General features: G+C 41.5%; 1 protein-coding gene across 2 annotated transcripts in view; it reads left to right on the plus strand.

Annotated features, from left to right (window-relative positions):
* LOC142655687 (multidrug resistance-associated protein 1-like) overlaps positions 1–20,621 on the plus strand; it is a 108,641-nt gene that overhangs the window by 70,406 nt on the left and 17,614 nt on the right. Inside the window, exons 20-27 of one of the 2 annotated variants that reach the window (XM_075830159.1) lie at positions 296–322; positions 4,522–4,600; positions 6,901–7,024; positions 7,161–7,368; positions 10,548–10,858; positions 12,757–12,956; positions 15,211–15,337; positions 19,039–19,140. In XM_075830159.1, coding sequence (XP_075686274.1) covers positions 296–322; positions 4,522–4,600; positions 6,901–7,024; positions 7,161–7,368; positions 10,548–10,858; positions 12,757–12,956; positions 15,211–15,337; positions 19,039–19,140 — 1,178 coding nt within the window. The remainder of the gene's footprint in view (positions 1–295; positions 323–4,521; positions 4,601–6,900; positions 7,025–7,160; positions 7,369–10,547; positions 10,859–12,756; positions 12,957–15,210; positions 15,338–19,038; positions 19,141–20,621) is intronic. The other variant, XM_075830160.1, reaches the window with a different exon arrangement.

Raw genomic sequence — 20,621 nt, forward strand, 5'->3', positions numbered from 1 at the left:
ACATAGAATCTACATACATGGTCCACATATATTTTATCCCTGCATGGGAACCAGCTGTCCAGTCTTCAGTGGCAGTCCCAGCACTATCAATTTCAGCAATATTTTTTATTTTTGTTTTTTTTTTTTTGAAAAGTGTTTTTATAGAACCTTAAGTTGGAGTTAAACACGTGCAAACATTTTTAGCTCCCTCAAGACCTTCTCGTGCAGCCTCATAATGACGCGCCTTCTTTTCTTTCTGTATTTTTTAAAATCTAACTTTGCTTATTCTTCTTTGCTTGTGCTGCCATGATCGCAGACCACACGGAAGTGGAAGAGGAGGAAGGTTTGTTTGTCTTCAAGCATGTTGTTGTCTGTGCCTATGTCTTTTAAAGGGGTTTTCCCATGAGGGATATTTATGACATATCCACAGGATATGTCAGATGCAGGACCCACCTCTGGGCTTTTTGTGCTCACACTGCCTCCCGGCTAATTCCTGATTACATGGTCGGGAGTTGCGGAAACCGCACAGCTCGCATGCTACGCTGCTTCTGTAAATGCCATTCACTACTATGGGAGTTACGGAAACAGCGTAGCTCAGTGAGCTACGCTGTTTCCGTAACTCCCGACCATTTAGTCATGAAGTGGCCGGGGAGGCAGAGGGAGCACAAAAAGCTAGTACAGGGTTTAGGGGACCCCGTTCTAGAGATAGGTGCGGGTCCCAGAGGTGGGTCCTGCATCTGAAATTTGACTTATCCTGTGGATATGTCATAAATATCCTTCATGGGGAAAACCCCTTTAAAGCTAAAATAGTGCATCCTTCTTTGTGTGTGTGCATACTGTAATGTGTGAGCTGGTCGATCATTCTCTAACTAGTGCCTACGTATTATGTAAGCAGGGTGTACTGTTTTACAGATCGCGCCTGTTCCAGTATTGTTTACAAGTCTCTGTTTTTTGGTTATAGAGATCCAGACCGTGCAAGCATTTTTCGCATTCATGTTTGCAGTGTTTTCGTTAACTACAGTATAATTCCAGTAATCCAGACCACTGAGAACTGAACATAAAATATTTTTGGATATTCCAGGCATCTTGGTCCTGGTTTTAATATTACTCAGGTTGTCTCCGTTGTGTTTTCCGGACTGTGGATAAATCTCGCCAGCCTTCCATACAGCTGAACTATCTGTACCCAAACTCTCTTGTATTCTTAACTTCAAATTGTAAAACTTTTAATGCAGTAATTCCAAACCTCTTTACTACGAGTATAATCCCTGAAAAGATTTCTTTCCCGAGGAACTCCTACAACAACCCCGTGCCTACTGTTAATGTGCCAACATTTTTGTTGCGGTCTTCCAGGGAACCCTGTCTGTGAAATGCTGCTATACCTTCAGATGGTTTCCTGCTAATCTGTCTGACCGTTTAGCAGAAATTTGTAACCAATGGCTAATGATTTAAAAGGCGCTTGTTGTACAGTGTCTCAAAGTAAGACCGGTTTCAGAGTCCTGTATGGCGGTCAGTGCAGCCTGTACGCCTCTTTAGTATGGAGCTGTGCAGCCTGCATGCACATCCCTCCGTCAGCCTGTGTGTAATGATTCAGCAATGCGTCTAAAGGAATATACCATTGAAGCGTACCACCATTTATTGCTGTTGGATTTGCACAGTATACCCAAGTTTGAAATCAGAGGTTCAGTAGAGGCCTCTGCACCTTTATGGCAGCCGTATTATGACACCGTACAAAACTGAAGTGGTAATATGGCCATGTGCGTAGTCACCTTATGAAATCCGACCTGAATCAGTCATTTAAGCGTTGGCTGACGGGCTACATTAAGAATTTACAAATGGTAAAGAAGCATTTTTTTGCTGATTTATGTAAATAAAGCTTAATCACTGCTTAAGGTATGTTCACACTAAATTTTTTGCAGACACAAAATTGTGCCTTGAAAAATGAGCATTTTATTTTATTTTATTTTATTTTATTTTTTTTATTTTTATTTTTTTTTACCTATTTTTTTTCAACAGACAAATTGAATAACTGCGAGCGTTTTTTTGACGAAACACGTGTAAAAAATTGTGGCAAAAAAGCTAGGCGAAAAATGCGTTTATTTCCGTCTCCCATTGATTTTAATGGGGTATTTGAGGCGAAAAACACCTCAAGATAGGGCATGTTGCTGTTTTTTCCTTGCTCGCGGGAAAAAAAACGCCCCCACCTCCAACTTCCGCCGTCTTTTGCTGCTGTGGCAAAAACCGCAGCAAAAAACTCAGTGTGAACCTAAATGTTTTAGGTTTTCAATTTCTCCCCATTCAACATATTTGTTTGCTGTCAGTGATCGAGAACACAGGCTCCACCTATAACCAATGTACAACTATTTCGCAAAATAAATTGACATGCTGCAGATTTAAAAAATCTATTTTCTGCAATGTGTGAATGAGATCTGTTAAATCTCATCCACTTTGCTGCTATTATAATATGATGCAGATTTTCTGCATGCAAATCCAGACTGAAAGCATTTAACCCGTTAGTGACCGGCCCATAGTGTTTTTACGTCTGTCACGAACGGGCCTTATTCCGATGCCATAGACTTTTTACGTCGCGGCATCGGAATAAGAAAACAGAGCAGGGAGCTGTCAAATCTCCCTGCTCTCAGCTGCCAGAGGCAGCTGAGGGCTGGGGGCGTCCCTGCTCGACCAGATGAGATCAATTTATAAGTATCGATCTCGCCCGTTTAACCCCTCAAATGCGGTGCTGAATAGCGTGCACCGCATCTGAGTGGTTTTGGAGAGAGGGAGGGAGCTCCCTCTCATCCCACTGACACCCGGCGATAAGATCGCCGAGTGTCTGCTTCTCCGATGGCAGCCGGGTGCCTAATAAAGGCCCCCAGGTCTGCCTGTGGTGAATGCCTGCTAAGTCATGCCGGTGGCATGACCTAGCAGATACCTGTCCGTTTTACACGGACAGGCATAATACACTGCAATACAGAAGTATTGCAGTGTATTATAAATGCGATCGGAGGATCGCATACTGAAGTCCCCTAGTGGGACTAGTAAAAAAAATAAAAATATGAAAAACCCACTTTTCCCCCTTACAAACTGCTTTACTATTAACAAACAAAATAAAGTAAAAAAGTTACACATATTTGGTATTGCCGCGTCCGTAACGACCCCAACTATAAACTTATTACATCTTTTAACCCGCACGGTGAACGTCATAAAAAATAAAATAAAAAAACATGCAAAAATTTCTGTTTTCTTTGAATCCAGCCTTAAAAAAAAATGTGATTAAAAAGTGATCAAAAAGTCGCATCTACTCCAAAATGGTACCAATAAAAACTACAAGTCTTCCCGCAAAATAAAAAGCCCTTCTACAATTGCATCGGCGAAAAAGTAAAAACGTTACGGCTCATCAAATATGAAGACACAAAAACAAATAATTTTGAAAAAAAAGTTTTCACTGTGTAAAAGTAGTAAAACATACAAAAACTATACAAATTTGGTATCGTTGCAATCGCAACAACCCGCTGAATAAAGTTATTTGTGTTATTTATACCACACGGTAAACGGCGTAAATTTGGGACGCAAAAAAGTGTGGTGAAATTACGGTTTTCTTTCTATTTCCCCCTCAAAAAAAAGTGAATCAATAAATTCTATGTACCCCAAAATGGTGCTATTAAAAGTTACAACTTGTCCCGCAAAAAAACAAGACGACATACAGCCATGTCGACGCAAAAATAAAAAGTGTATAGCTCTTTGAATGAGACGATGGAAAAACGTAAAAAATGGCTTGGTCATTAACGTCTAAAATAGGCTGGTCATTAAGGGGTTAAGCTACACGAGAACGCATCCTACCAGAGAGCTTGGGCTAAAAAAAAATAATAGCCTTTTTTTTTTTTTATAAATCTTTATATTCCATGCTTTACTAGCGCCACCGGTCCCGCTGTCACCCTGTTGTTCTGTTTACTTTGCTGCAGCAATAAGGTGCCATACTGGCTGTGGCCATGAAAAGCCTTTTAAAGATTATACCCGATATTGTACTGATTGAAGGTGCACTCAACTTTTTCTTAAATATTGCACGTTGTGATGTTGTTCTTGCTGTAAAAAACATTCTGTTCACTAATCGAACAATTGAAGGTAATAGTGGGGTTGTATATAATCGCGTTTTCTAGACCATCAGACTGATGGCACGTGATCTACATCTGCATAAGAAAACTTAAAAAAAACAAACGTTATTAATACAGGATACACTTTATGTACCAATTTGCAACCACCCCATGTAAAACCACATATGAAGAGTCCGCTTGTGTTCTTGTTCAGTAGGGTCAATCTGAATCCTGCGGTGTTTTGTATGTTTATCATGGTTGATGTGCTCCGCAGTTGTTCCTGGTTGAGTTGCTGTTAATGATTCTGCTATTTTAGCTTGTGGGCATGCTTGCAGTGAAAGGTAAAGACATGTTATTGCATGAAAATTAGTTACTTCTGTTACTGCTACATATTAAATGTCTAGTTGTGCATAATGGAAAGTGATGTTTTCCCCTGTGTTTAAATTTCACACAGACGTACCAAGCCCATCTGAAGATAAACATATGGAAAATGGAGTATTGGTCGGTGAAAAGAATGAGAAAAGTTTACATCGGTATGGTTCATGTAAACGCTATTGTAACTTCTATATGCAGTTTTATGTACGTTAGGCTCTGTTCCCACTAGCATCATGGCTTCCGTTATTATCAGAGCTATGATCGTTATAATAGATCTGTTGTGTAACGAATCCTGATGGATCTTATTGACGTGAGTTTTTGTATTCTGGCCGCCAAAGAGCAACGGAAACCTGACAGAACTGATCCAAATAGCCTGATATGGTTTTCCATATAAAAAATATATCAAATGCTGGGTCATATTTCAGACCACATACACTGGCCTTTACTATAATGGCATTTAAAGGGGGTTTTCCAGGACGTTGCTATTGATGATCAATCCTTGGGATACGGCATCAATATCAGATCAATGTACTAGTGGCTGTGCTGGTATTGCCACTCAGTCTCATTCAGTACCAGGCACAGCCATTACCAAATGCACAGAGCTGTCCCTTGTTAGGCCCCATGCACACGACCGTAAAAAGAACCTCCGTAATGGCAGACCATAATACGGTCTCCAATTACGGACCCATTCAGTTCTATTGGCCGCAGACACCTTTCCATATTGCTACGGATAGGTGTCCGTGCCATAGAACTGTACTGCAAAACATAGAACATGTCCTATCTTTTGCGGTTTACGGGCTGTGCTCCCATACTTTTTATGGGAGAACGGGCCGAAAATGCAGGCTTTGGCCGCCAGCCGTGCCCACAATCGCGGGCCGTGATTACGGGCACGGCCGTGTGCATGAGGCCTAAGCAGTGAAAAGGCCCCTTCAATTATATCATCGGTGGGAGTGCCCGGAGGTCTGGAACTTTAACATTCTATTCAAGCACAGCAGATTTTTTGTGAACATAGATCATAGGTGATAAATCACAGGTGGATCCCGCGTGTCAGACTCGCTGACACCGAACCCTGTCAGGTCCACGGGACTGACTCATTCAGGTTTACATAGTTTTACATAGGTTTACATAGCTTTCAAGATCCGGTAAATATATACAGCGCCAGAACGAAGCTCATACATAAATAGGGTGCCAAAACCAAGCGCCGTATATACAAACCGCTCTAGAATCAAGTTCAGTGCAAATATACAGCACCAGAACAAAGCTCAATACATATATACAGCACCAGAACCAAGCTCTGTATATACAAACTGCTCCAGAACCAAGCTCGGTATAGCCAAACCGCTCCAGAACCAAGTTCAGTACAAATATACAGCATCAGAACCTAGCTCAGTACATAAATACAATACAAGAACCTAGCTCAGTAGCTCAATACATATATAGATCCCCAGAACCAAGCTCAGTACATATATACAGCACCAGAACCAAGCTCTGTAAATAAATACAGCACCATCACAGATAATGCTCCGTACAGAGCTCATTTGCAAATTCAGTTTAACCCCTGCCATAAAAGTGTGTACGACATAAATCGACAACCGGAACAATGGTCCGAATATGCTGGGAGTTGCTGTTTCAGAAAAAAGAATGCTAACATCCGTCCTCTCGCTGCAGATCATACAGTGACTACGGTACTGATCAGTCAGAGGGAGAATAAACATTTAGTGACTCAGGTGACATCTTCTCAGATTCCTTTTCTCTTTTCTTCTCCATCCGGTCCAGACCTCTATGACGACTTCTCCCGGCCACGACCCATTTCTGCAGGTTGCCACTCGGATGTCTTCAGCTCCTCACTTTTTTAATATTTCCGAACCTATAAACGAAGATAAATTTCTCATCATGTCCCTGAATATAATGGTACTATATGCTGTGTCCCTGAATATAATAGTACTATACACTGTGCTCCTGAATAGAGTAGTACCATAAACTGTCCCCATTAAAAAAATTGTATCAAACACTATAAAGTAAAACACCACACACACTCACAGAGCCATCTGTAGATAGCACTACTCACAGAGCCCCCTGTAAATAGTGCCCCCAACTTCTGCCCACTGAAAAAAATTCATTACATGCTCACCTGTCCCCGTTCCCGCGCTGTCCTCCAGGGACGCAGGCCTGGTCAGAGACAAGGCGTCCATCATAACGGTGCAGTTGGCGTGATGGCGTTGTTGGTTGTGACCGCTTTTTCTTTTCTGGCCATGGGGGGAGTTATATGGGGTGCAAAGGTAGCAGTTTTACCTGGGCCGCTCTTCCACATAAAAAGATACCAGTATTAAAAATGGTACATGGTAGGTTGGGGTCTGTATTATAGATTTTGCGTTGGGGCCCAGGAGCTTTAAGTTCAGGATATTAGCAAGAATGAGGTATTCTTATTTAAATGTTTATATCTTTCTCTAATAAACAGGCAGCTGAGTGCATCCTCTGAGACCAAGTCCGGTCACCAGAACAGCACAGCCGATCTCCAGAAGTCAGGGGCAGAAAAGGACGACTGGAAATTGACTGAAGCCGACAAGGCTAAAACAGGCAGAGTAAGTTAGTTGTGTTGTATTTTTAGTCTAGTCTCGAGGGAAATCTTCTTTTTTTTTTTTTTTTTTTTTAGTATTGTCCAAGTAGCAAAAGTTTTATGTACTAAAAAGTTTCCACAATGTTTATTTTCTGTCACAGGTTAAACTAACAGTGTTTTGGGAATATATGAAAGCCATCGGTCTCGTTCTTTCTTTCCTGAGTGTCATTTTGTTCCTGTGCAATCATGTGTCTTCCTTGGCCTCCAACTATTGGCTTAGTTTGTGGACTGATGATCAAGTGGTCAATGGCACTCAACCTCACACCAAAATGAGACTAAGTGTCTACGGAGCACTGGGGATGTCACAAGGTTTGGACTCGTTATTTCACTTCTATTGTTTAATACTAAGGAGGGAGTTCTATTAGGATCTTTTTAGGTCTTTAAAAAAAAAAAAATAAGGTCCTTTTAGACGGCCCGATACTGGTCGTGAAAAAGAGCGCCGATCGACTATACAACACGTTGATCAGTGCTCAGGAGCAATCGTCAGTATGTATCGGGACGACTGATTTATACTATGTTTACACATGGAGATGTGCTGCCAACTAGTGACCATTTTTTGAGTTGCATAAAAGATGCAATCAGCCGATAAATGAGCGTTTTTTCTCATTCATCGTGTGATCGCTGCCCTTTTTACACTGTGCAATGACCGGGAACAAACGTTCATACAAGCACTTGTTCAACCAATCATTGGCCCGTGTAAAAGGGCCTATAGTATAGAGAGAAACTGTATATACTAAGATGAACGCATGATAATAACACATATCGCCTCTGTTTTTGTTTTTTTAAATTTGGATGGTCAAAGGGGTATTCTGGTTTCAGAGCACGAAGGTTACAGTATAATAAAAAGTAATTACATTTTCCAAGAAACCGTTTCAATTCCTCACGGTTTTCAAGATCTTTGCTTGCTGTCATTCAATAGACACCTGCAATGTTGCAATCTGTCCTGGTCATGTGGTGGACAGACAGGTGCACAGCTTGTTATAGCTACAGTACAGTTCTCAGAGCTTTGTCTTGTCCTGTGTGTCCTAGACGTAGCTCTGATAACTGTAACCAGCCTGTGCACCTGGGTGTATAGATTCCTTATGATAGTGGCAGAAAGAGGGCACGGACCGCTCCCTAGTGTAATATCACCACTGTTAAAAAATGGCACAATAGTGGATTGCCTCAAGATGTCACCAAAATGACCAGCTGGCATCCGCGATGATCTGACTGGAAGTCTATGGTTTGATTGTATCGGGAACTGCCGTTGGCTGCTGGGGAGCACGGGTCCGCTGCTTTCAGTACTTAGCTGGTGATGTTAGGACGTGTTTTGGTTATTAATAGTGAAGAAGCGCCCTGTTCTTCTGTAGGCTGTGTTAAAGCCTTCTCTGCTTGTGAGTCAGTAGAGGGGAAATTAATCTTAAAGGGTCTCCATGTATAATACCTTTTTTATAAAAAAAAAAAAAAAAATGTAGTAATATATGTAATTTACATCTATTTTCAAAATTGTGTGGTCCAAAAGAAAAGTTTCCCAAGTACCCCAAATCCTACCATTGTTTTTAGAGCGTTGCCACAGGTAACGTCCTGCCGTAGTTCCTATTAATAGGACGAGCATGTGCAATTTTGCGTCAGGCATCGACTGCAGGTTTACAATGTGAAGCACGTGCACTTGCGCCGTCCTGACAGTAGAGGGCGGGCCCGCGCAGCACTATCTCCAGATACATCAGCACAGCGAATGAATACCATACATATTTGTTGTGCTGCGTGAGCGCCCTTGTTTTTCTGCAGTGCCATGTAAAGATGGTGTATCTATGGACAGTTCAACAATGCGCTGCTGGCAGCCCTGCTACCTCCTGATCTAAATCGCAGGCAGCCTTCAGTTTTTCTGCTCAAGTAGCTTCTGTGTACGGCTGCTGTAAAGCTTTCATAGTGTTAATTCCAGCAACACATGAGAGGGTAGGACGAGTTATTTTTTTTTCTTCCAGATTCCTCCTGAGCATTGGATGGGAGTTTATGGGTATTGTAGTTTTACCCATTAGAACGGGAGTCACATGACTCCTTTTGCTGGACTGCCAATTTCAGATTCTGCCCATGAAAAAAGAATGAAGTTGCAGGGGTCAAAAAACAAGAAAGAAGCCGGCATTTGAAATCACTGACACACAGAAGACATGCCTATCAAACTTTATTAAGGTTGTGGGAGTTTCGGAAAAAAGATTAAAAGTGTGGAAACCCCTTTAAGCGGGCAATAAGGCGTACCTGTGTTATTACGGGACCAGGACAGGTTTTTATTTAATGGAAGTAAACCATGAAGGTTCCTATTGCATGACTGCAGGCAGAGATCTTGAAAACTGTGATGAATCGACAGTTTATTGGAGAACTATTTATACCATGAGACAAAGGATAAGCTTCATTTACTGAAACTGTTCTACTACTTTTCATTGTGATTTGAAAACTTTGAAACTGGAATAAAAATAGATTTTAGCCTCAGAAGGTTTTTGAAGGAGGTCTGTAGTGGTGCGTTCTGAGATGGTGTGAGTCTGTGTTCACACACTGCAGACAAAGTAGAACCCTGTAAAAATATGTAGTACAATCCCTGTATATTAACATGAATTTGCCCTGGATTGTACTTTTCACAGAATAGGAGAAATTACAATTTACAAGTATGCTGTCAAATCCACATGTGAACACGGCCTAAAGGTTGATCCTTTATGTACGGTCTTTTGGTTTGGGAAATTGGATCAATTCCAGGGTTCTGGACCATATGGGAAAAAACATTTTTTTTTTTATTATCACATTATTTATGTAATTGAGGCCCATAACCTCAACAACCCCTCTCCATTTAAAAAATGTGAACATAAAAAAATTAGCTGAATCACTCTACTCTTCAGCACAGGGTACTGGGGATCATTCATAGCAACATGCATCGAGGTGGGGATACTTCTAGTTATTGATCTCCATCATCTACTGCTGGTAATTCCTATTGCCATGGCATGAATTGAACTTGGGGTACTTTTACATGGACCGACCTGGCCTATGTAAACGAGCGCCGATCAACGAGACCAGTCGTTGATCGGCGCTTGTTTGCTCCTTTCACAAGGCGCTAGTATGGGGGACGAGTGCTCGTTACTATAATCACTCGTCCCCATACATTTCTATCATGTTTACAGCACATCCCCCTGTTCACACAAGGAAATGTGCTGCCGACAAGGCTGATATTTAAGGCGTTTTAAAACTATCCAATCAGCCGATGAATGAGTGTTTGCTTGTTCATCGGCTTATCGTTGCCCTGATTACACAGGGAAATGATCAGGAACGGGCATTCTGTGAATTGGCTGGTGTAAAAGGGCCCTTACTTTGGGGCTGCCTTTCTTAATTAGGGTTCCTGAAGGACTCTAATGAATATAATAAAAATAATTCTCTTTTAATTACATCTTAAGGGCATGTTTAAGTGTCTTATTCATCAATATTTCCCCAATCCATGGCATTAATAAATTTACTATTTATTACAGGGATTGCTGTGTTTGGATACTCCACAACTGTATCACTAGGGGGCATCCTTGCTTCCCGCTATCTCCACATGGATTTACTTCACAATGTCCTTCGGTTTCCCATGAGTTTTTTTGAGCGGACTCCCAGTGGAAATCTTGTAAACCGTTTCTCCAAGGAGATGGACACCATTGATTCTATGATTCCACAGATCATTAAGATGTTCATGGGATCGTTATTTAATGTCATTGGCGCATGCATAATAATTCTCATTGCAACACCAATAGTCGCTGTTATAATTCCACCATTGGGTCTGCTATACTTCTTTGTACAGGTAAGTGTTTGGCAATTGAGATAAATTACATCATATATATATATATATATATATATATATATATATATATATATATATGAGATGATACATTTGCAATAATAATATAGAGTGATAAATCCGCTCACATTTAAACATCTATACCCATCTACACCACATCTATATATTGCAACAAAATGTGTGTTTACTTTGCAGATTACTGTATTTGGCATCCTTTTTTAGTGGAAGAGTTTGTCAAGATTTTGTGTCCAGATTACTCATTACCAGCTTTTTTTTTTTTGAGTGAAACTCTAGGCAAGTTTTCATATTTAGTACAATGGAGGTACTAGGATCATTTACCCTACCAGGGCAGTTAATTCTTTCACTCTGGTCGCTCAAATATGAGTTTCCCAGGTGATCTGATCTGTACACAATGGAAGCTTAACAGCAAAGTAAAACAAATTTAAAAAAATCAGCATGTTACTGGGCTGTACAGGAAAAGTTGCCAAAACAACGGCCTATTCTGACATCACTGCCTTCTCTGCAGCTATTGGCTGAGGCTCCACCTCACAGACTTCCTGTTATGCCACCCCCTCCATGCATTCTGTACAGGATACTGGTTATACTGAGATCTCTCTGCTTCATTTTAGCTGCTTTCCCTGCTTTCTGGTCAAAATTCAGATGGAAGTTGCTGAATGAGAGCAGGAAGCTCTCCGTAATAACAATATTATGTGCAAGGACAGGCCGAGCAAGAAATCATTTGATAGTAGCAGAGCAGGAAGTGATGTTAGAGGGTGGTGGTGGTTTTGCGAACTTCTCTTGTACATCCCAATAACATGCAGCATTTATGTTATTGCCTCTGTGTTAATCTATAGTGTACTGAACACACTGGAAACTTGCATTTGATGGACCAGAGTGAATAAAGTTTCAACCCTTGTTGGGGTTGCACAGGATTAGAAAATGTGGAAGACCTGTTCAATGGTTGTGTGTGGTATTGTAGGTCAGTACCATTCACTTCAATAGAGCTAAACTGCAATTCCAGGCTACATGGACAGGTGTGCTGCTGTTTCCGGAAGAGGGCAACCATTTTTTTTCTAATCCTGTAAAACACATTGAAATAGGTACGTTTTTATTTTTTAACTTTAAAGGGGTTTTCTGACTTATCCAGCCTGGACGTCATGTGTATTCAGAATCCTGACACTTCTGAATCTTTTCTGTGAGATTACAGCAAGCCATGTGTAATCTCGCGAGATTACGAGGTAAACGAGATTTCGTTTCCCTTGCTGGAAATCTCAGAGAAAAGATTCAGAAGTGTCAGGATTCTGAGTACACATGACGTCCAGGCTGGAGCTCATGTGTATTCATTATCAGGACACTTGTGTATGTGGCTGCACATCGCTATGTGCTGTGTAAATGAATGGAGAGAAGTGTATGATGCTGACTGGTCACTGATTGGTCAGCGTCATACACGGAAACGCACCCAGTTAAAAACACAATACATGCCCAGTTGGACATAACTAAAAAAAACACGCCCAGTTGTCCATTTCAAAGCTCATTTGTGTGTATGTATGTGTGTGTGTGTATATATGTGTATGTATATATATATATATATATATATATATATATATATATATATATAATCGTTTTTTTTAAATAAAAAAACGTTACTGTTATCTGCATTGCAGCGCCGATCACATGCAATAGGGGTTTGAGAATCTGGTGACAGAGCCTCTTTAAGTCTGCTTTCTATATGCTAGGAAGAGCGCAGAACATATTTGCTTTACTGAGACATTGTGGTTACAAAGAGAAGCCACTTTCCATTGGTTATATAAAAACAGATGTAAGAACAAGTAGCGAGTTTCCTGTAGGAAAGCTAAAGATTTTGCTTCTTTTCTTAATTATTCCACTTTCTCCTACTTTAGAGGTTTTATGTAGCAACTTCACGGCAGCTGAAGAGATTGGAGTCAGTCAGCCGGTCTCCGGTATATTCCCATTTCAATGAAACACTATTAGGTGCCAGTGTCATCCGGGCATTTGGTGAGCAGAAACAATTTATCCAGCTTAGTGACTTCAGAGTGGACGAGAACCAGAGAGCTTATTACCCCAGCATTGTCTCCAACAGGTATGTGATATGAGTTGTTGATCTGTTCATTGCTCGGTTATTTTTACCTTGGACGGTCTGTAGTTTAGTATGACAGCTGGAATGTAAAACTTTTGTTTTCATTTGAAAAAAATGACTGTACTTCAAGATCAGTCTCTAGTTTTCTATTGTATCTGGAGACTTGCATCTGCTTTAAAGGAATACTCCGGTATTCATTTATTTATCTTGTCCCCTGTTTGGAAAGTACAAATGGAAAAGGTAGGGCAGGTAATCCCCTTACTGGGTGCTTTATTGCAGAATTATCTTCTCTGTTCCAGTCCGCTGTTATTTCACGTGAGCTGCGCTGTGACTGTCCGAATCCTAAAGCGGCTGCTGTGTGGACCGGAAGTCACTTTCACTATGCATTCCCATGAAACGCTCGATGTTAGGAGTGCTAATTTAGCATGATCATGCTCATACTATTGCAGTTGTCAGACAGACTGCAGAGTCTGCATATAATGCCCTCTGGCTGCATCTGAAAATAACAAAGAGCTGTTTTTTGTTCAAATTGAACTCTGGGTAAACTTTTTTTATAATTAGTAAACAAAATGGCTGCATGTTACTGGGCTGTAAAGGAAAAGTTGCCAAAAGGATTCTCTCTTCTGACCTCACTTCCTGCTCTGTAGCTTTTGGCTGAAGCTGCACCTCACAGACTTCCTTCTCTATCCTCTCCATGCATGCACTCTGCACTCTGCACGTAATACTGCTATCTCTCTTCTACAGTTTTAGCTGCTTCCTCCTGCATTTAAGGCCAAAAGCGGGGCAAATTATCCGGAAGGGAGCAGATCAGTTGTAATCTGTGGCTGAACCAGGCAGCAAGTGTTCCTTTTCTTTGCGGTACCACCACAGGCAAAATAAAGAATTTACACAGTTCTGCTCTGGGACCTGCACCTATATCAAGAACTGACCGCAGAATTCAGGCGGAGACTAGTGGAGAGAGGGTCACGAGTGCACACCTGAATTCTGCGGTCAGTTCTTGATATAGGTGCAGGTCCCAGAGCTGGGACCCGCATCGATCAGACCTTTTTGGCATTTCCTGTGGATATGCCATAAATGTCTAAGATGGGAAAACTCCTTTAATACAATAGAGTGAAATCCAGTGACTCACCGGTGACGTCTTCTCAGATTAGAGTCGCTCATTACCCGGACTCCTTTTCCCAACTACTAATCGCCTGTGCAGAATTTGCAACACAAACATCTTTGGCTTCTCTCTTTTCTAGCACCTCCCCACCCTCTACAAAAACCCTCACCATGTATAGTGCCCCAAATGGAAATAATGCTCCCTCGGTGCCACACACTATAATAGTACCCCCTTTAGGCCACACACAGTAATAGTGCCACATTCAGCCCCCTGTAGATATTATATACACAGACCCCCCCCCCTCAGTGTGTATAGTGCCACACAGCCCCCCCACTGTAGACCATGCCATACAGACCCCTTTCCTCCCTCCTTCCTGTACGTGGTGTCACACAGCCCCGCAAATAAATAATTATTTTACTTGCCTAGCCCCGTTCCCGTGGAGGATGGAGCTGCTAGGAGACGGGACCCTTGCGTAGGCCAGCTTGATGCAGTGATGTTGCCACGCGGGCCTAGGCAGGGATTCTTCCCAGCGCCTTTTAGGCTGATAGTATTAAATTGTATCTGCGTCCTTTGAATGTGGCAGTTGCAAATGTTATGTGCCGGGCGGCCCTGCCTACAAGAGTAAGCAGCCGGGCCGGGAGACTATGTCTCTGCTCCGCTGCAGGATTAAAGCAGATCCCTGCCTGGGCCCACCAGAGCATCCTCCGGTGCGCCAGTCCGACGCTGGCTGGCCCCCCTACTCTCGTCTGAAATGCAGTATAAGGGGATTCTGAGATATTTCCTGAACACAACAACCCCTTTAGGTCGTCTTTATAGCCACGACAGAGGTCACACTGCCAAAGATCACTGTTTCCGGCTGTCTGCTTTGCAACTAATGAGTAAGCGAAAACACGTTGCGACGCGCAAGGGACTGTGACACGACAGTCTCGTGAAATCCGTCATGTTTGAATTACTTGTTACTGTTGTGTCACGGTCATGGCAACCTGCTGGTCGCAACGAGGCCACATTAACTTTCATTACTTGCGATTCATGCAACAGGAAACAGGACACAGCAATTTTGGCCGTGTGACCTGTTACCGCCAAAGTCGCCGTGCATCCCTATCCTTAAGGTGCAGCATATTCAGCTGTGTAATGTCTACTTTTATCTGTTCTCAGGTGGTTGGCAATAAGACTGGAATTTGTCGGAAACTGTATCGTTCTCTTTGCTTCCCTGTTTGCTGTAGTTTCTAGATATACACTCAGTTCTGGATTGGTCGGGCTCTCCGTTTCTTATGCTTTACAGGTAATACAGTTTTAACTGTTCTTCACTACAATATATTCAAGTTATGTACTTCTTCATTACATAGGCAGTTTGCATGAATTCTCCTTACCTGTGGTTCTTGTTGGAGTTGGTATTCCTGAACGAATGCACATGGTTATGCAGTACTGACTGCACAAACACCGCTTGACTGCAAGGCTAGGTTCACATCGTATTTGTTGGGACAGTTAGAAACCCTCTGCTGAATGTATACCTAAGTTATAGAAGCCTATACAGTTTCATACGTCTGAAACTCACACCCATTAAAAAAGCGTATACTTCACAACTTTTGAAACTCTGAAAGGGAAACTCCTGGCATATGTTCGGCTATTAAAATCTATTGGCATGTCAGCACATACATCGGGAGATTTTACTGGTGTATGCGCTAAACATGTACTGCAAACGTAGTGTGACTTGAGTCTATGATGGACCAAAAAGCGTCTTTTAGGCAAAAATGGTCCGGTTTAATCTGGCTAGTACTACATACTTAGTGTAAATTTGAAGAGCTCCAGTGCTATTTAAACAGAACACTGTCAGCTTTAATATAATCCACCGTTTTCAATGGAAAATGCTTTCGGTTAAGTTTTGTATACAGGACAGAGCAGTTTTAGCTCTAGCGATGTACGCACTTGGGATCAGTCATCGGATTATACACTGTATATTGCAGAGTCTAAACAGACCTGACCTAAAGCAGCAACACTACCAAGACAAAAGCACTTGTATGTATGTCACTACAGCACTGATCTGCTTGTTTAAAAAAATAAAATTCCTGATATATCCATTTTTTAAATACCTTTTTTAGGCCCACTTCAAATAATTTATTGCACTACGTTTGACTTGGAGGCTCTGTCGCCAGATTAGAAGTGCCCTAACTCCTACATAATCTGATCGGCGCTGTAATGAAGATAACAGCAGTGGTTTTTATTTTGAAAAACAATCATTTTTGAGCAAGTTATGAGAAATTTTAGATTTATGCTAATTCGTTTCTTAATAGACAACTGGACGTGTTTTTACTCTTTACCAACTGGGCGTTGTACAGAGGAGTGTATGACGCTGACCAATCAGTGACCAATCAGCGTCATACACTTCTCTCCATTCCAGCCCGGCTTCTTTCACTGCACAATCACGCTGTAACAATGGGCTGGAACAATGAAAAGTGTATGAGGCTGATTGGTCAGCGTCATACACTCCTTTTCAGAACGCCCAGTTGGTAAAAATTTAAAACGCGCCCAGTTGTCTATTAGGAAACTAATTCGCATAAATCTAAAATTGCTCAAAAATTGTCGTTTTTCAAAATAAAAAAAAACACTGCAGTTATCTACATTACAGCGCAGATCACATTATGTAGGAGATATGGCACTTATAATCTGGTGACAGAGCCTCTTTAAGCTGACCTACATTAATCAAAGGCTGTGACGGATGCTCGGTAGGTCCATAACAAAGATGTTAAACATACCTGTGACGCATGCCATACAGTGGCATACATTACACATGGGCTCCTATGTTAAAAAAAAAAAAATGTATACCGCGTAGTAAACTTATTTCGCGGGATAGCATAGCCTACTATGCTATTCCAGATGTATACCAGAAAGTTATGAAGGGAGAGCCTCCAATTTAATTTCTTAATTTAAAAATTGTGATGACCTTTCTTGCTCTGGTGTACACCACCGATTTTGTTCATAGAGTTTGTAGGAATGGGGAGAGAGGGAAAAGTAGAGCAAGGGTGGTCAGTATCGCCTTCAATTATTTAAATTGATACTGTCTGGTAAAGTAGGTGAAAAAATTTGGTTTGTGCAATGTCCCCTTTTTTTTTTTTTTTGCACAACCGTATTCACTTCATTATATTTTTATTAATTTGTTGTAAATATGTTTTGTTATTTGTTTTATTGTATTTTTCAAATCCCATTGATTAGGAGACCATTCATTGGCTATTCCTCTTCAATGGGAAAAAGGAGTGAGTACTCCAAAGATTTATGTCGTATTTGTGACTTGTTCATTGATGTGCACAACACAAAGGTATCAGCTGCAGCTTAAGGTAAATAGGCAGCTGATTGCTCCACAGCAAGAGGGTATTTTCTAGCTGTAATACTCTGCGGTTGCTTATATTCAGACAACTTGAGACGCTCTGTGAGAGATGAAATCTCCCAGTTCGTGACTGCTTGCGTCCCAGCTATATGTGTATCCCAAGTGTTGCTACTTCAGACCTTTAGCGGAGCAGCAACGCTAGGATCGTAGCTTGCACAGCACTGGGGCAAGTAATGTGCACAACACAAAGGTATCAGCTGCAGCTTGGAATAAACCCCTGAAGCAGCAACACTTGGGATACACATATAGCTGGGACGCAAGCAGTGACGAACTGGGAGATTTCATCTCTCACAGAGCGTCTCAAGTTGCTTCAAGTCTGAATATAAGCAACCGCAGAGTATTACAGCTAGAAAATACCCTCTTGCTGTGGAGCAATCAGCTGCCTATTTACCTTAAGCTGCAGCTGATACCTTTGTGTTGTGCACATCAATGAACAAGTCACAAATACGACATAAATCTTTGGAGTACTCACTCCTTTTTCCCATTGAAGAGGAATAGCCAACTAATGGTCTCCTAATCAATGGGATTTGAAAAATACAATAAAACAAAAAATATTTACAACAAATTAATACAAATATTAAATAAAAATATAATTATTAAGTGAATACGGTTGTGCAAAAAAAAAAAAAGGGGACATTGCACAAACCAAATTTCTTCACCTACTATACCAGACAGTATCAATTTAAATAATTGAAGGCGATACTGACCACTCTTGCTCTACTTTTCCACCTCTCCCCATTCCTACAAACCCCAGATGTATACCAGCCCAACGGAGGCCAAAAGGACACTCTTATGGCCTCTGTCAGGCAAATGGAGCCCTATGGACACGGTTAGCGTGTACGCCGGGACCTTTCCCAATGTACACACTAAATGCAGGGCATAAACGTGGTATGAAGGGAGTCCTAAACCGCTAACTACTTCTGTTCTTAAAATTTTAGCAATTTTCCTCATTGTTTAGTTTCAGTTCACGCATGCATTACATAGTCGGGCGCTGCAAGGGAAATATGACTGTGGTTTCCCCAAACGATCACATCTGAGCAGATAAAGAAACTGGACCCACAGTGATCAGATCTTTGTAAGACCACCCCTTTAAAAGTGGTTAAATTGTTAAAGGGTTGTCCCACTAAGCTATCCCTTTTTCATGTGCCTAATTTGGGCATATGGATGTCGTAAAAAAGGGGACTTCTCTACAAGGACAGCCATTTATGTGAACTTGCAGGAGAAATGTATGACTTGCCGCAATAACAGCTGATCCGTAGAGGAGGGAATTCCTACTTCAGACCTGAGTGGATCAGCTGATCACCATGTCGGATTTCGTCTTTTAAGAATGAAGCACCATCGACTTCGCTATTGATTCCGTCAAAACAACGGAACCCGTTCACAAGTGTGACAAACGGAAACCAGTAGCAAAGTTTGTCACCATTGAGATCAATGGTGATGCAAACGGAAGCTAAGGTTTCCGTTTGCCTTTCCGTTGAGGGGTTAACCCGACAGAAAACCTCAGACGGGACCCCTCAACGGAAAACCAACGCTGATGTGAACAGGGCCTTAATTATGTACCGTGTAAAATTTAATGCTTTTTGTTTCACGTCACTTTCTAGGTGACAACCTACCTGAACTGGTTAGTAAGAATGTCATCAGAACTGGAGACTAATATTGTGGCAGTGGAGAGAGTGAAAGAATATGCAGATCTGGAGCAGGAGGTAATTTACACCCTTGTAGTTTACTTTTACAATGCCTTACATTATCTGAACAGATAAGGCCCATATCCATATCTGTTCTTTTGTTTAAGTTCCTAATTTCTTCAGTTACATATAAAGATCTTTCCTTTTTGTTCAGAATACTCCAGTTCATGGACAAGTTAGGCTATGTCTGTGCGGACATTTTTCAAATTCAAAGTATTTTTTTTTATTGGTTTTAATACAAACCGGTACAAACACAATTAGGGAAAATGTGTCCCCACAAATAAAGAGAACATGACAGATGAGGGCCCAGCCCAAACATGAGGGTGAACATCACATCCTATAGAAAGTGCAAAGTACCATAGGAGTCTAAGGAAGCATACGAGAAAGGAGCATTGCTTAAAGAGGCTCTGTCACCAAATTATAAGTGGCCTATATTGTACATGGTGTGATCGGCGCTGTAATGTAGATTACAGCAGTGTTTTTTATTTAGAAAAATGATCATTTTTGTCGGAGTTATGACCTATATTAGCTTTATGCTAATGAGTTTCTCAATGGACAACTGGGCGTGGTTTACTATATGACCAAGTGGGTGTTGTGGAGAGAAGTTTATGACGCTGACCAATCAGTGGCCAATCGGCGTCATACACTTCTCTCCATTCATTTACACTGCACTAGCGATATAGCTATATTGCTATCTGCAGCCTCATACACACATACTAATATTACTGCAGTGTCCTGACCATGAATACACGTTACCTCCAGCCAGGACGGGATGTGTATTCAGAATCCTGATCACTTCTGTAGCGTCTCTGTGATTTACAGCATAGCAGGTGTAGTCTCGCGAGATTACACTGTAAGCTGTCATTCACAGCGAGATCTCGCTGTGCTGTGCTGTAAATCACAGACGCCACAGAAGTGGTCAGGATTCTGAATACACATCCCGTCCTGGCTGGAGGTAATGTATATTAATTGTCAGGACACTTGATTAACTTTAATGTGTGTGTATGTGGCAGCACATAGCGATATAGCTATATCGTTAGCTACAGAGTAAATGAATGGAGAGAAGTGTATGACGCTGATTGGTCAGCGCCATACACTCCTCTGTACAACGCCCACTTGGTCATATAGTAAAACACGCCCAGTTGTCCATTGGGAAACTCATTAGCATAAAGCTAATATAGGTCATAACTCCGTCAAAAATGATAGTTTTTCTAAATAAAACACACTGCTGTAATCTACATTACAGCGCCGGCCACTTCTAATGTGGTGACAGAGCCTCTTTAAGAGAGCAAATAAAAATATCACAGTTCAACTTCCCATACGTCCTAAAATGCAATGGCAATAGTGGGCAAGCGCAACCACAGGAAGCCGATGACCATTTAAGACAGACACAAAAAGGGAAGGAGAAGATAGATTGGGGAACAAAGAAGAGACAAGGGAGGGGGGTTCATGGTGAGCCTGGACTCCGATCCGGATTAGCATGAGTAATTAAGAAGCAG

This window comes from Rhinoderma darwinii, chromosome 6, assembly GCF_050947455.1.
Source record: "Rhinoderma darwinii isolate aRhiDar2 chromosome 6, aRhiDar2.hap1, whole genome shotgun sequence".
Classification (NCBI taxonomy): domain Eukaryota; kingdom Metazoa; phylum Chordata; class Amphibia; order Anura; family Rhinodermatidae; genus Rhinoderma; species Rhinoderma darwinii.